Genomic DNA, 15342 nt, shown 5'->3' on the forward strand with positions numbered 1-15342 from the left:
CAGATGGAAGTAGTTTGAATCACTGGCTGATGGAAGCCATGTTCAAATCCATGTCCAGAAATAAAACGTCAAAGCATTCTGTTTCTAAACCCCAAACCTTCTAGGCCCTTCATTAAAATTGCTTGGGAAAATCACTATGAATTAGAAGCAATACAACATCATATAAGACTGAAAGGTTCTCTGTGAAGGAGGGAATGTTTTTAGACCAAGTAACCTTGGTCTGCACTGACATGCTAATAGTTTCCATCAATGCTTAAATGGTTTCAGGAAGCACACACACAATATGTAAGATCAGCGTGACAGAGGAAACTTACAGACCGAGCTTGCAAAAGTGTCTTAGAAAGGAAACAGCTTAATATAATAAAGGGAGTTACTACTTCCTGTATTAGGAAAATAAAAGCAACAGCAACATTCATCTGAATGAAAGCAAAACTACTCAGCAAAACAAATTTCACAGGCAAAAGAAACAGCAATCAGCCCTCATCTAACAACCTAAATTTAATGTTTAACTTTGACAACTGGGTAACGTTTCCTCTAATCTTTATTACTTTTAATTTTCTTAGGCTACTTCCCATTAATTACACGATATGTATATAAAGGTGCCAAATAATTGTTTATAAAAGGAAATAAAAGTGCTCAAAATAGCACGGCATGGTTAAAAGATGCTGAACTCAGTTGGGTTTGTGTATATTTGTGATTGTATAATTAGTAGCACATGAGGAATAAAAAGCAGAGGCCATGATGATGTGTATGAGCCACATAATTTATGGACATTTAGCTCACATGTCCTCCCCACCCATGCAGCTATAAATTTATAAAGGCACTGTACAAGGAACACAAATTAATCTAGGACCAGAAGGTACTCTTGAATTCTACTGTAGAACAAAAAAGTTAAACAGTAAAACTACAGAAAAATAAACACAATCTATTCTTTACAATAAGATGGTGGTGCAGTGGTTAAGAATTCGACTCCCAGCCGTAGGGGATGCGGCTTCGATCCCTGGTCAGGGAACTAGATCCTACATGCATGCCACAACTATGAATTCGCATGCCACAACTAAGACCCGGCACAACAACAAAAAAAAAGAAGAAGGAAAATTAGTACTGGGAAGGCATCATAGTGTACTAGAAAGAGATGGACTTCAGAAATAGTTCACGTAGTGCTGTGCCCTGGTACAGGGTCTTCACCCCCGGGAGCCTCTCTTTACCCATCAGAACAAAGGAGACAAGTAAACCATCCTTGGGACATTGTGAGGATTAACTGAGATAATGTCTTTGCAGAGTACCAAGCTCATAGTAAGCACGCAAAACGTGCTTTCTTATCAACGACTTTTAAAGATCTAAAAGGAATTAGATGTCTTAAGGGCTCATTTTGTGTTACGTACCGCATTTCATGTTTCATACATCTCTCAAAACCCAGATAAACACTGTCCTTCCGATTTCCTGACATGGACATGGAGATCAGGGGAGGCGAAGTAATTTGCTTAAGGCCATTCAACCATTAACAAGTAGAAGCAATATTTAAATCCAGGTCTTTACAATTCTACAACTAGTTAAGAAACTGTATTGAATAGCCAGGCCAAGAATATTTACTGAATTCCCCTTTCATATGAAGTGCCAAGGAGATGGAGAGGGCTTCATTTCAAATTCTAAAGGAAGGGTCATGGTATTCGAAGACTGACATATAAAAGATGCTTTTCGCCTTTAAGCAAATACTTTGAGGATATGGGGAGGGGGAAGGGTGAGCTGTGACAGGGCGAGAGAGAGGCATGGACATAATATACACTAACAAACGTAAGGTAGATAGCTAGTGGGAAGCAGCCGCATGGCACAGGGATATCGGCTTGATGCTTTGTGACCACCTGGAGGGGTGGGATAGGGAGGGTGGGAGGGAGGGAGACACAAGAGGGAAGAGATATGGGAACATATGTAAAACTGATTCACTTTGTTATAAAGCAGAAACTAACACACCATTGTAAAGCAATTATACCCCAGTAAAGATGTTAAAAATAAATAAAATAGCCAGGACATGGAAAAAAAATACTTTAAAGTGCTATTTTTAATTGAAAATTTATAGCTGTACTTTTTTTTTTTTTTTGCGGTACGCGGGCCTCTCACCGCTGTGGCCTCTCCCGCTGCGGAGCACAGGCTCCGGACGCACAGGCTCAGCGGCCATGGCTCACGGGCCCAGCCGCTCCGCGGCATGCGGGATCCTCCCGGACAGGGGCAAGAACCCGTGTCCCCTGCATCGGCAGGCGGACTCCCAACCACTGCGCCACCAGGGAAGCCCTATAGCTGTACTTTTTTTTTTTTTTTTTTTTTTGTGGTATGCGGGCCTCTCACTGTTGTGGCCTCTCCCGTTGCGGAGCACAGGCTCCGGATGCGCAGGCTCAGCGGCCATGGCTCACGGCCCGCCCCCACCCCGGACTGGGGCACGAACCCGTGTCCCCTGCATCGGCAGGCGGACTCTCAACCACTGCGCCACCAGGGAAGCCCTAGCTGTACTTTTTTTTTTTTTTTTTTTTTTTTTTCCTAGCTGTACTTTTTAAAGGTGGCGATTCTGCTTTCTCTACCCTCCTGTCTCACAGCCAGAACACCACCTGAAAGAAGTGCCACAAGGCAGAGTGAAAGACGCATAAGCATCCCTGTTTCCAGATCTACCATGTACTGGGCATGTGTCCTTGGGCAAATTACTAGACCTTTCTGAGCTTCAGTTTCCTCATTTGAAACATGGAAACAAGAACAAGCATGCCCACTTCCCCAAGGCTACTTTGAGGATTAACTAAAATATATGCACTTTCTATATGTCAAGGCTGAACCTAATGTATTATTCATTATAAGACCCAACCTTGGTACACTAGAGTCACACGCACCATGACAAATTCTTCTAGACGTTATTGCACTTCACCCTTAGCAGAACTCCTGGCATAAAGTAACTACGCACACAATGCTAATATTTTTTCCTTTTCCCTCAAGGAAGAGGTGGAAAATAAGAAGAGGTGGTGAGGAGAGAAGCATCTTACTGTTGTGAACAGGGCCTGGGCTACCAGCTGCCCTGAAGAACCAATGTCAGTCATCAAGGATGAATGGATGACTAGCCACGCTTGGGTTTGTCCGCATCCAATCTGAAATACCTCAGATTTCAGTGGTAGCCACGGTCAGTCTCTCTACCGCTCCTCTCCCAGTGACCTGGATGCAGCCCAATTTGCTGTTGGCAATGATCTGGCCTGGAGCAGCTTGGGGAAAAACATCATTCTGCTAAAGGCTGTGTAAAGTAAAGACACTGAGAAAAAACTTGAAAGTCTAAAAGGATATTCTGGATGTTCACCATGAGTAATTGCCATGTTGGGACTGGCAACTAAAATTGCATTGCAGGGATATTTACCCAATTTTCATAAAAACTATTATGGCTTTATTTTCAAAGCAAGTAACTACAGAGCCATGTGGCTTGTCGGTAAATGTTCAAGTGATTAACTGAGAAATGGGGTGGGTGGAAGAAGGCTGTGAGGCATACGAATTTGAGAAAAACAAAATTTAGAAAGATGTTTTTTGAACTGTTAGAGCTAAAAGCATTTGAGCCTGTAGAATGATGTTGCATATAACAGTGCTAAGTCCTAGACCCCAGGAGAGAGAGGAGGGAACAGTAGCACATCCATTTCGATGGTTATTTTTGAGCATGCACAGTTAGGTTTTCAAATTCAGGTTTCCTTAGAGTTAAAATCTTGGCACAGACCAAGAGCCACTTGCAAAGCCAAAGCACATTTTTTAGAATTAGCCCTGTTACAGGGGTGGGACACCCTCTTGCTTTTCTGGGGTGCAGGCCGGCCCTGCCCTCTCCTATCCCTGGTGGGAATGACCTAAGCCCAGACCAGGGTCTGCAGGGCAGAAAGGCTGCCAGAGCGTCTGGGGGAGCAAGGGAGGGAGGAGGTTGGGTTTCCCTGGGCAAGGTTAGTGAGACCTCCTATTCCACTGCCATAAAGCCTTGCCTGTGCAAAACTAATAACCTAGGGTGAAAATGGTGCATAAGAAAGTAACTGAAGCTGGGCTCCAGAACCTGACAACCACAACAAACCCTTCTGTATCGATACCGCCAATGGCTGTCTTCTGGATCCACCAACAGAATGTTTAACAAGTCCATCCCTCCCCCACTCCCCCCCGCCCATGGAGCTCCTGGTGCCACCACCAAGGCTGCCACACTCACAACCACCACCACCACCACACGGCTGGGCAGTGACAGAGCTAGACTCAGAGCCAGATCTGGTTGGCTCCAGGGCTTGTACTCCCACATGCTTTGATTTATCCCATAACCAGAGTCAAAAACCGGCTTTCCTCCCCAAGACACTGCAGTGGGGCACATCACAGGACTACACTCTGCTACTGACCACTGCCATTCAATATAGGTCCTCATCTCTTCACAAATACCAGTGCAGAAGGACATGCCTTCCCTTCAACCAGCCCCCAGGGAGCGTGTCCACATCTTCAAAGGGCCCAGTGCTCACTTCTCTATAAAGACATCCAACTCAGTGCATGTGCCAGCACGTCAGATAGGGGAGAAAAGGCCACTGGTGCAAACAGAATTTTAGATTTTCCAATGAAAAGCCACTTGACTCCTGAGGGCTATTTTTTTTTTTTTTCTTTAAAATTTTTTTTTTTCCTGATGCCTGTTCTGGATATGTGGAGAAATGTGGAAGTAAGTGACATCCTGAAAGGATGAAGCAAACATGACCACATCTGAAGGCTAGTAATTTAAGACAAGTACTGCTTTCCTATAGACAGCATTTCTTTTAGTTTTCTTCCAAAAAAAAAAAAATGTTTTAAACTCTTAGTCTAAATTACTTTCTCTAAAAGAGCTTTCAAGATAGGGCTAGTCACATTCCATTCCTATCCCCATGACTTGATAATTTCTACCATGTAAAAGACATTCCCGAACGATGTGGGATCAGTATAAAATTAACACACTATTGATAATTCATGCAAAACTATATGTTAGTAGCATTGTAATGAACCAATAAATATTTATTGCTTGAAAATATGAGATTAGGGAATTGCTTCTTTTATGGGAAACCACTCAAAAGATAGTCTTTCAACTTTCAACTTGAGCTGTTACAATTATTAGTTTAACCATTTTTTTGTTAACTTTAAATTTCAAGGCTAAATTTTCCATAAAGTTAAAATGCTACAAAAATGTATTTATCATGAAATTAGAACAATGAAGGAATATGTCAATAAATGTAGAATCAATATAGTCAGGCCTGAATAAAAATGTAATAGCTGTTGTCCCATAAAATAGTACCACAAAATATTCCTAAAATGTCAAAATCGTCACTTGGAAAAATTTCAAGTTGTGTGAGGTGAAGACTCAATTCACTTTTATAATAAAAATATTATACAAGAAAGAATTACACATATTTTCTAGAGAAAGGCTCATTAGAAATAAAACGAACTTCTGGGACACGAGTTACATCTCTGTAATTCTGCAGCAAAAGACTCGTCCCTCCAAACAGGATGCACCGAGTGTTTAACACATTAATTATCATCCTTCATCAAGCATAAAACTAACAGTCAGGAAATACAGCTGTAATAGCACAATTATCAACACACTCAGACTACGCCCCGCAGCAAAGAAAGCAAATGGGTTGCTTTTCATTAACAGAGCTTGGCACACCTCCCCAAAGACAATGTTTTCTTTCCAGCCAGCATCCCAAAAGGCATTTAAGGGGCTATTTGCTTAGGTAAATCCAAAGAACAAGTAAACCATGAAAATATTTAATTAAACTTCAAAATATTCATTATTGATATACAGTGCCACTCATATATATACATATGTGTGTACACATATGTATACCTATATGTATTGAAAGATGATTTGATCAAGCCAAAATCTTTTATATAAAAGACTTGGATTTTTAAAACATTATTAGTGCAAGAGGGTTGGTAAGTAAGGTTATAGTCCATGCTTGACTGTGATACATAAGGTATTCATGGTTTTCATTCTCATAGTTTGTGGCATACAATATGATATGCAACGTGCCTCCATCTGTGCAGTAATGGGCTGGGTGATAACAGTGTTCTATGACACGGGTTTGAGTCCATATAAAGAAAGTAATTAGCTACTAGCTTCAGATTCTAATATAACATGTCATCACTGAAAGCCTAGATGAATAGCGTTCTAAAGAGATAATAAAAGCATAGTTTATTTGGTTTACTTCTGGACACTTAACATCCTTAACATTATTATAATCTTATTACACCTTAACAGATGTATTATTACTCCTACCGAATTTATATTACAATTGAACTATAAACTGTTACTTAAACCATAATTTAAGGAAGGCTTGGGGGATGTAAAAGGCAATGGGTAGGGGCTTCCCTGGTGGCGCAGTGGTTGAGAGTCCGCCTGCTGATGCAGGGGACACGGGTTCATGCCCCGGTCTGGGAAGATCCCACATGCTGCGGAACGGCTGGGCCCGTGAGCCATGGCCGCTGGGCCTGCACATCCGGAGCCTGTGCTCCGCAACGGGAGAGGCCACAACAGTGAGAGGCCCGCGTACCGAAAAAAAAAAAAAAAAAGGCAGTGGGTAATCATCTGCCCCAAATATTTGGAATTATATCCGAAGCACTGCCATCAAACTTTCACTAAATTCTCTGCCCAGAAAGCCTCTAGCATAATCAGCTTGGTCCTCTATGCAGGAAAAACATCACAGCAAAATTTAAGGAGTCATATTTTCCTCAGCACAGAAGGCCAGGGATACACATAGGATTCTTCTATGCTTGTGGCACAACTTCAATTTCATGATTTTATACTGTACTTTATATGCAATTAACTCAAATCTGAACCTCTTTAAAACTGTATCTGAGATAGGCATTATCTCATCTTCCATCTGGCCAACTTGTGTTATGTACGGTTGTCTTTCAAATGACTGATAACCTTTGTATTCATTATAATATAAACTCTGACACACATTTATGCCCTAAAACCTAACACTTGCTGCCTTACCAAAGGTTAATCCATGGGATTCTGCTCAGGCCTGTGTAAGAAATGTGAGTAGTGTGAGTTATAATAATTTTAATCAATCTGCCTTGGTCGGGATAGCTGCTTCCTAAGGCGCCGAAAGCAGCAGTAAATCACAGAGAAGGCATGCAGTCCTTACCAACAGCTGTAACATAGCCAGTGTGATAAGGCTGCGGGTTCGCTGTGTGCAGAACATCTGGCTGGACCAAGGACGATGCACAAGAAATAAAAGGTCCGTCCCCTCAAGTTCTTATAGTTCAACTGTTTACACTATGCAGCATGTCAGCAAGCACCAGTGAAAGAGTAAGTGACCAGCTGACAAGGGGATCAGGAAAAACAAGCTCGATGGCCAGGGGATCTGTCTGGGGTCAGGTCAGGTATATAACAAGGTGAGGGGACTGTCTTGCGTTCCTCTTGGGACCTCCAATTAAAGGGTCATGGTCTTAAAGTGTTTCTGTCTTAGTACTTTTGTAGATGCAGTGACATTATAAGCATCTCAAAATCAAAGAGGTGTTTTAAGGCAAAAGAAAAAAGAAAAATCTTCTTAATGTTTTGTCAAGCAAAGTGACGAGACCTACTTACAAACTGCCTGAAAAATTAAAAGGAAGGTAATTTCAAGGTGAAGTTTAACTAGTTCTTTCCTGGTCTCTTCCTTTCAGAGATACGACCTGGCAACAAAGCACCCTGTGTTCTGTCACCATTCTGAAAATCCTTTTAGAACCCAAATCACTTCCATATCTCGATATGTATTCACCCTCAGCAACCATTACAGAGCAAAGTGATTCCACCTTCAGTTGTAATACTGAGAACCTGACATTTTGCATGTATTCCTTTTGGGCTGAGAAATCATTGAGTTTAATGTTGCTTCTTCAATTAGAAAATATGACTGCAGTGTTAGGAAAAAATCATATTCTATATTGGATGGTACTCACAGAATAAAATGATATTTGTTAGAAGTAAGGGAAGAAAGGAAAATGCCTTCTTAAGTGAGTATATTTTAAGTTAATAAGTAAAAAGTAATAAAGTGTACTAGACTTGCACAACTTTCTCTTTAGCAACGTCAAACAAGTATTTTAAAGGAGCAGGGCCAATCATTAGGCTCAAGTTCACCAAAATTCATCTCCCAGTAACAAGTACCAAGGTTCAACCTGTGTTTTTGGATGGCTGTGGCTTATTGTTGTATTGAATACTGATGTGGTAAAAAAGACCCTACTAGGGGGCATAATTCTCTCTTTGACATTTAGAGTCTGTTATAATAATGATGCTTGCTTCAAAAGACATTGCTGGTGATAGAAACAAATCTTTACTTTTTAGGAGATTTTCTAATGGCCTCTCTAGCTCTCATACCTTTTTTTCTTAATGTAATATTTATTTATTTTAATTTTTTTTACATCTTTATTGGAGTATAATTGCTTTACAATGGTGTGTTAGTTTCTGCTTTATAACAAAGTGAATCAGTTATACGTATACATATGTTGCCATATCTCTTCCCTCTTGTGTCTCCCTCCCTCCCACCCTCCCTATCCCACCCCTCCAGGCAGTCACAAAGCACAGAGCTGATCTCCCTGTGCTATGCAGCCGCTTCCCACTAGTTATCTATTTTACGTTTGGTAGTGTATATATGTCCATGCCTCTCTCTCGCTTTGTCACAGCTTACCCTTCCCCCTCCCCATATCCTCAACTCCATTCTCTAGTAGGTCTGTGTCTTTATTCCTGTCTTACCCCTAGGTTCTTCATGACATTTTTTTTTCTTAAATTCCATATATATGTGTTAGCATATGGTATTTGTCTTTCTCTTTCTGACTTACTTCACTCTGTATGACATACTCTAGGTCTATCCACCTCATTACAAATAGCTCAATTTCGTTTCTTTTTATGGCTGAGTAATATTCCATTGTATATATGTGCCACATCTTCTTTATCCATTCATCCGATGATGGACACTTAGGTTGTTTCCATCTCTGGGCTATTGTAAATAGAGCTGCAATGAACATTTTGGTACATGACTCTTTTTGCATTATGGTTTTCTCAGGGTATATGCCCAGTAGTGGGATTGCTGGGTCATATGGTAGTTCTATTTGTAGTTTTTTAAGGAACCTCCGTACTGTTCTTCACAGTGGCTGTATCAATTTACATTCCCACCAACAGTGCAAGAGGGTTCCCTTTTCTCCACACCCGCTCCAGCATTTATTGTTTCTAGATTTTTTGATGATGTCTAGCTCTCATACCTTTAACGTAGTGAATTCATATGGCTGATAACCTTTGAAGCTCTCATGGATGGCTGCCATAGTGTGAGAAGTTTTCTCCCAAAAATGGAGCAGAGTGGTCTGTAAAGAAAGACAGTAAAGCTATTAGCATTTTAAATGCCCGGATCTAATCAGGGGTCCTAGAGAAAGAAGCGTGCCCATCTGTGGCTTTCAAAGTTGTTTTTTAAAAAATATTTATTTATTTATTTATTTGGTCGTGCTGGGTCTTAGGTGCGGCATGTGAACTCTTAGTTGCAGCATGTGGGATCTTGTTCCCTGACCAGGGATCGAACCTGGGCCCCCTGAATTGGGAGCACGGAGCCTTAACCACTGGACTACCAGGGAAGTCCCCCTCAAGGTTTTCTGAAACACGATTTTTACTTATCTCTGCAGCCTTGTTTCCTACTATGCCCCTACTTACACCCTGTATTTCAGCCAAACTTAATGGCTCCCTGTCCCTCTACAGCTCATGCTGCTCCACCACCTGGGACATTCTCCTCTCCATTCTCTTTGTACTTGTCCCATCTGATCCATCCTCCAAAACCCAGGGCTAGTCATTAACCATGGACTTTTGTGATTCCCTCAATTGATTCCATTTCTCCCTCTTCAAGCCTCCATTGGATTTTGTAGATCTCATTTCACTTAGTACACCCTGTTCTGCCCTTGAGGTACAGAAAATATAGTCAGACGTTACGGTCTCTGACTTCCTTTCTAAATTTTAAGTTCCTTGAGGACAGGAAATCTGGTTTTATCCACTGTATATTCTCTACAACATCCAGACTTTGCCTCCCACCCTCAGCTGGTGCTCAATAGTACCGTTGATGGATATGAGTGCCATTCTGAAGGAACTGACAGGCAACGAGGAGACAAAAGCAAGTTCATTAAATTATGGCAACCTGGTGAGGAAGTGACCATGCCGTGAGAATTACAGCAACAATGCTAAGGGAGTTCAGAGGAGGCTTACTGAAGGAGGGGACACTCTGGTACCTCGGAGTGGAATTTGGGAAGGCACAAGTGGAGAGGGAGAGCACACAGGCAGAGGGAACCACCTAAATAAATGCAGGGAAGTGGGGAATTACAGTGTGTATACAGGGAATAGCTAACATTTGGTTTGATTAACTGTAGGATGCTAAAAAAGAGAGATGTGGGAAGTAAATTATGAGACAGGCAATCTGAACTTCATTATGCCCAAACCATACTTTGGGCTCAAACACCATTTTTCTGTTATCTAAACCTTGTAACATTCTTGGTCCGCTGCATCAAACATCACTTGGTTACCTGGTATGTTGCTAGCATATGAGACAAGAGATTGCATCTGCTCGCTCCCAGAAGATCCACTTTTTGACACACATCCATCTTCAATTTGTCAAAGCTTTTTTTGGCAAGGCGAACTTGTGTTTGCACCTAAGAAAGTAAAAGAGAATCTCTGAACCACTCAAACTGTTTGGTTAAAATTTGTCAGTGAGAAAACACCAATAGCAGGATTAACTCTTTCACGTAAGAAAACACCTTTGAAAATTCCAGGCAAGTGAGAAGATGCTACAATATCCATTCTTTACTTCCAAAGGACCTAAACGACAGTACTGTATATCATGATTTTACAGCAGACTTACCATCCTAGTTTTTTTCTCAGTCGAATGGTAGAACTCCTCTCCTCTCAAGGCATTCACAAACTGACCATAGTGGGAAGAAGTCTGGAAACACGCAGGGTGGTAAGGGGATAAATATTTGCCTTACTGTTTTCCTATGGTTCTTTGAATCTGAATTTCCCATGTACTCCTCACTCTCCTTCCCCTAATGTTAACATCTTACATAACATGATACATTTGTTAAAAATATGAAATTAACACTGATACAATCCTATTAACTAAACAACAGATGTTATTCAGATTTCACCAGCTCTTCCACTAATGTCCTTTCTTTCTGTTCCGAGATCCAATCTAGGAAATTGTGACACAGCCTAAAAAACTATCCTCACTGATAAACTTTCAACTTTTTATTATTGCATATGTACATCAGCAATCCTCCATCCATCCCTAAGCCGTGCAGTAATTCAGGGATGGAGGGAAGGTCAGGAAGATTCAGAAATGTTATTCTACATATTATTTGATAATAATACAGAAAGTTTTAAAATTTAATACAGCTACATTAAAAATAGTGGAATCAAAATTTCCCCTTCCTCTAACCTGAAGCATCACTATATCCTGTTTTAACCAGGGAAAGGTAGTCACATATTAATTTATCTCAGATAATTCATGCAGTTGTAGTTACCAGGTAGGTAACTGGGGGTTGGGAATAATGCTGACTCATTAACGGTAGCTCTTTCATCACAGGATACCTCGGGTGGGCATCTCCGGGGACTCGAGGACAATGTCTACCTTGATCACCATTATATGATAGGCGCCTGGCGACCTGGTACAAAGCAGGTGCTGAATATATATTTGGTGACCGAATCAAGAAAATTTCCAGACCATTTCTAAAGGTAAAGTACCTGAGTACCATTTTAAAGTAGAACTTTTAAAGTAGTCTTAAAAGGGATAGTTTTATTTTTTAATAAAAATAAACATGAAGATTATTTGATTTAAAATATATTAATTTTACCACTAATAATTTATATTCACAGCTTTTAAAATTATACGGTATTATACAGTAACAGTAGCAATTGACACAATTGTTATCATTTGTAACAATTTAATAATCAAAACAATTCAACAATAGATATAATTCAAAATTAATATTATACAATCGATACAAGTGAACAATTAATACAATTCGCTCATCACATGCCAGCTTTATTCTCTGTTAGCCTCTGTTATTGCGCTCTGATGGCTGAGGGTAAGAGGCTTCATCAGGGGAAGTAACTGACAGGCAGGGCTGGCATTCTAGATTAGCCTGCCTGACTCCAAAGCCACGCTCTTCTGCTGCCCCAAACGACTTCCACTACCCATTGCAAAATCAAGAAGCTCCAAATTATGATTCTACCCAGAAGCACAAGGTTTCCTGTAGGCTTCTATGGAATTGGAAAATAATCAGGCAGTACATTTAATATCATATCGACAGAGTTAATACCCTATATGAATAGGGTCTTGTTTCTGTAGCTGTGTAAAGCGTTACCTAAGAATTCCTCTGTATTCCTAGGTCTACAGAGCTTGGAAAACCAGCAAATGAAGCCATCCAGCTCCTCTCAAAGCACACCGTGAGCTTAAATAAATCCCAGAACTCGATCATTCCTCACTGTGGAGTGGAGAGACTCTAGGGAAAGCTACTGGGGTGTGCGGACCATAAAAAGAGTTAGGATGTGTTAAGTATCAGTGATTTTCTGCCCTCCTTTGAGAGGAATAGGGATGATACAAAAGAGAAAACTCAAGTTCCTGAAGGGAGAAGTGGAAGAGTGTGCAGGGCAAGAAGTTTAAGCAGCTGGGAGTTTCACTGCAGGTCCCCACTGGTTCACCAGTTGCTCGAGCCAGGAAGAACTCCTCAACTGGGATCCTGAGAGGCATCTGTCTTTACCTTTCCTTCTGAAGGGGGAGGAGATAAATACACGTGTGAGCTTTCATGTATGCATTCATTCAACACATGCTTAGTGAGCATTAGTGGCTATTATGTGTCAGGACCAGTGCTTGGCGCTGGGAGGTCTGTAAAGGAATGAGACACATAGCAGGCGGTCAGTAAATACTTAAGAATGAATGTGCAGAGGCACAAGGACCCCCTAGTCTTTTAGAGAAGACAGATAAGTTAGCAACTATATTATAATACAATGGGAAAAGTAAAACAACAGAACTAAGAGTGAAGACAGAGGTAGCACAGACAAGGGAATGATTAATGCTGGGGGTGGCATGGGCAGGGGTGTTGATCAATGGCATTAAAACCCCAAGTACAGGCTTTCTAGTATCCATACCCTTAGCCCTGTAACTTTGTAGTCTCCTCCCACTCTGACACTGGGCTTGGTATGTGACTTGCTTTGGTCAATGGGCCAAATGTGACGAAACTGGAAGCTTGGGGAAAAAAATGCCAGCATGCTTACACTTTCTCCCTCCCTTATCTGAGACTGCCGTGAGAACATGCCCAGGTCAACCTGAGAACGTGCCTGGGCTGGCCAGTTGGAGAGGTGCTGAGGCTTGTGCATGCAAGAGACACGAGGAGGAGAGCCCAGTGGTCCCAGCAGATCAGCCTTTGGCAAGCTGATGCCCAGACATGTGAAGGAGGCCAGCCACGGTCAGCAGAGCCTCTCCCCTCCCCACAGCTCACGGGTGAGCCCAGCAGAGACCAGAACTGATGTGCGAACCCACAGACCTGTGAGCAATAAGAAATGCTTATTGTTTTAAGCCACTGAGTGTTACAGTTGCTTATTTCATAGCATTATTGGGGCCATATACATAACTGATATAAACGGTAAGTAAGGGGCAATGAAGGCTTCTGAGATGGCGGGATATCTGAGGTGAGTCTTAAGGCATGAATAGGACTACATAGTAAATACAAGGTAGCCATGAGGCTGGCCTGCTTATGCGGAGGTTCTAGATTTTTCTAATCAAATACAAATTACTTTTCTGTGGGGATGTGAATTTTGCTTTTTCCTTTACATTAACATAATCAGTTACACGTAGATATTCTTTTATCCTAGAAGAAAACTTAATTCTTTTATAGATATTCTTTTATCCTAGAAGAAAACTTAATTCCCTTGCTTATAACACAAAGCTCATGAATTAACATACATTGAAATGTGCCTTAATTTAATTTTGTTTGAATTTTGTAAAGTAATTTTAGAAACCTAGAAGACGAATTCAGCACTTGACCCAGTGAGTTCTGAAAGGCCATATGCTTTGTGTGTCAACAATGATTATTAAAATACTTAGTGCACTGCTGAGTTGCCAAATGTTGAGCCCTTTCCCTGCCAAACAAGGAGGATGTTACACTGTTGGGCATTTTGAATACGGCAAAGTTCATTTAATATTTTGTGCTCCATGTCTGTTCTCTAAAACACATTTCCAGTCTGCAGCCCGAGGACAAAACACCAAGGACACAGGCGAGCATAGGCCACCATCAAGAGTCTAATTTCATATGCTTCCAGATGCACTTAAGTAAAAAATGTTTTGATTATTATTCCTTTCAATCCCAAATAAATTATATTCAATTACAGAAACATCTTGAGAAGCTCCTGTAGTTTTCAAGGTTCTTTAAAAAAATCTTCAAATAAATGTATCTTTTTTTATTTCTTAATTTTACTCCTGTTGCCCCAGCTTTGTTCTCTTATTCTCCAAGCTCTAGGAAATGATCACATATATTTGACCCTCTTTAGCATGGGTCCTGCCTTCCCAAGGCTGCAGAAATTCAATTTACCAGAGAAAGGAGTAATGTCTTGTGTGCCAAAACTACAGGGCACTTCTCTGTACTTACTCGTCATAACCTGAAATTCTACCTCTTAGCCCCAACTTGAATTACATACGATGAAGCCAAAGCTATTCGTACTCAGTACAATCTGGCTTCTCCATTCAGTGGGAAAAGTCTTCATATTACTACACAACCAAATAATTTGAGAGTAGCTTTGCATTTTTTTCCTAGTGTTTTCTTTCCTTTAAAAGTAAAATAAAGCCACACCCCCACCTTACTCTTACTTTTACACTGTCTTCTAGAAGATGGATTTGCCTCTCTCCCTCTATCCATTCACTTAGTAAATATATACTGAGTATCTTCCACGTGCCGATAACAGTGAGCAAAATGGAGGTCTCATGATGACCGTCCAGTGGGCATTTTCATAGCAGTGAGGAAATACCTACAAACTGAGTGAGGTGATCAGAAGGAAAGCCACACAGTTCCATAAGAATGATTTACCAAGAAATCTGAACAAGAGTATGTTCTGGGAGGTGGTGCTCAAGCTCTCTTCTGAAGGACTGAGCATGGTTAATTGCGCAAGGAAGAGAGAGCTCCAGCAGGGGGAGGAGGATGTGCAAAGGCCCTGGGGTAGAGGGCAATAAGACAGGCCCCAGAAAACTAGTGCAGCTGGATTGCTGAGAGCAAACAGAAAGGTGGTGTGAGATGAGGCAAGAGAGGTGGGCTGGGGCATATCTCAGGGCCTTGGAGGTGTGC

The 15342-nt window shown here is 41.2% G+C and overlaps 1 protein-coding gene across 11 annotated transcripts in view; it reads right to left on the minus strand.

Moving 5' to 3' along the window:
• ICA1 (islet cell autoantigen 1) overlaps positions 1–15342 on the minus strand; it is a 145309-nt gene that overhangs the window by 32366 nt on the left and 97601 nt on the right. For all 11 annotated transcript variants that reach the window (XM_032643867.1, XM_032643877.1, XM_032643872.1 and 8 more), the window contains exons 7-8: positions 10537–10662; positions 9241–9339 (exon numbers count right to left, since the gene is read on the minus strand). In XM_032643867.1, the coding sequence (XP_032499758.1) occupies positions 9241–9339; positions 10537–10662 (225 nt within the window). The remainder of the gene's footprint in view (positions 1–9240; positions 9340–10536; positions 10663–15342) is intronic.

Source organism: Phocoena sinus, chromosome 9 (assembly GCF_008692025.1).
Source record: "Phocoena sinus isolate mPhoSin1 chromosome 9, mPhoSin1.pri, whole genome shotgun sequence".
Lineage (NCBI taxonomy): Eukaryota > Metazoa > Chordata > Mammalia > Artiodactyla > Phocoenidae > Phocoena > Phocoena sinus.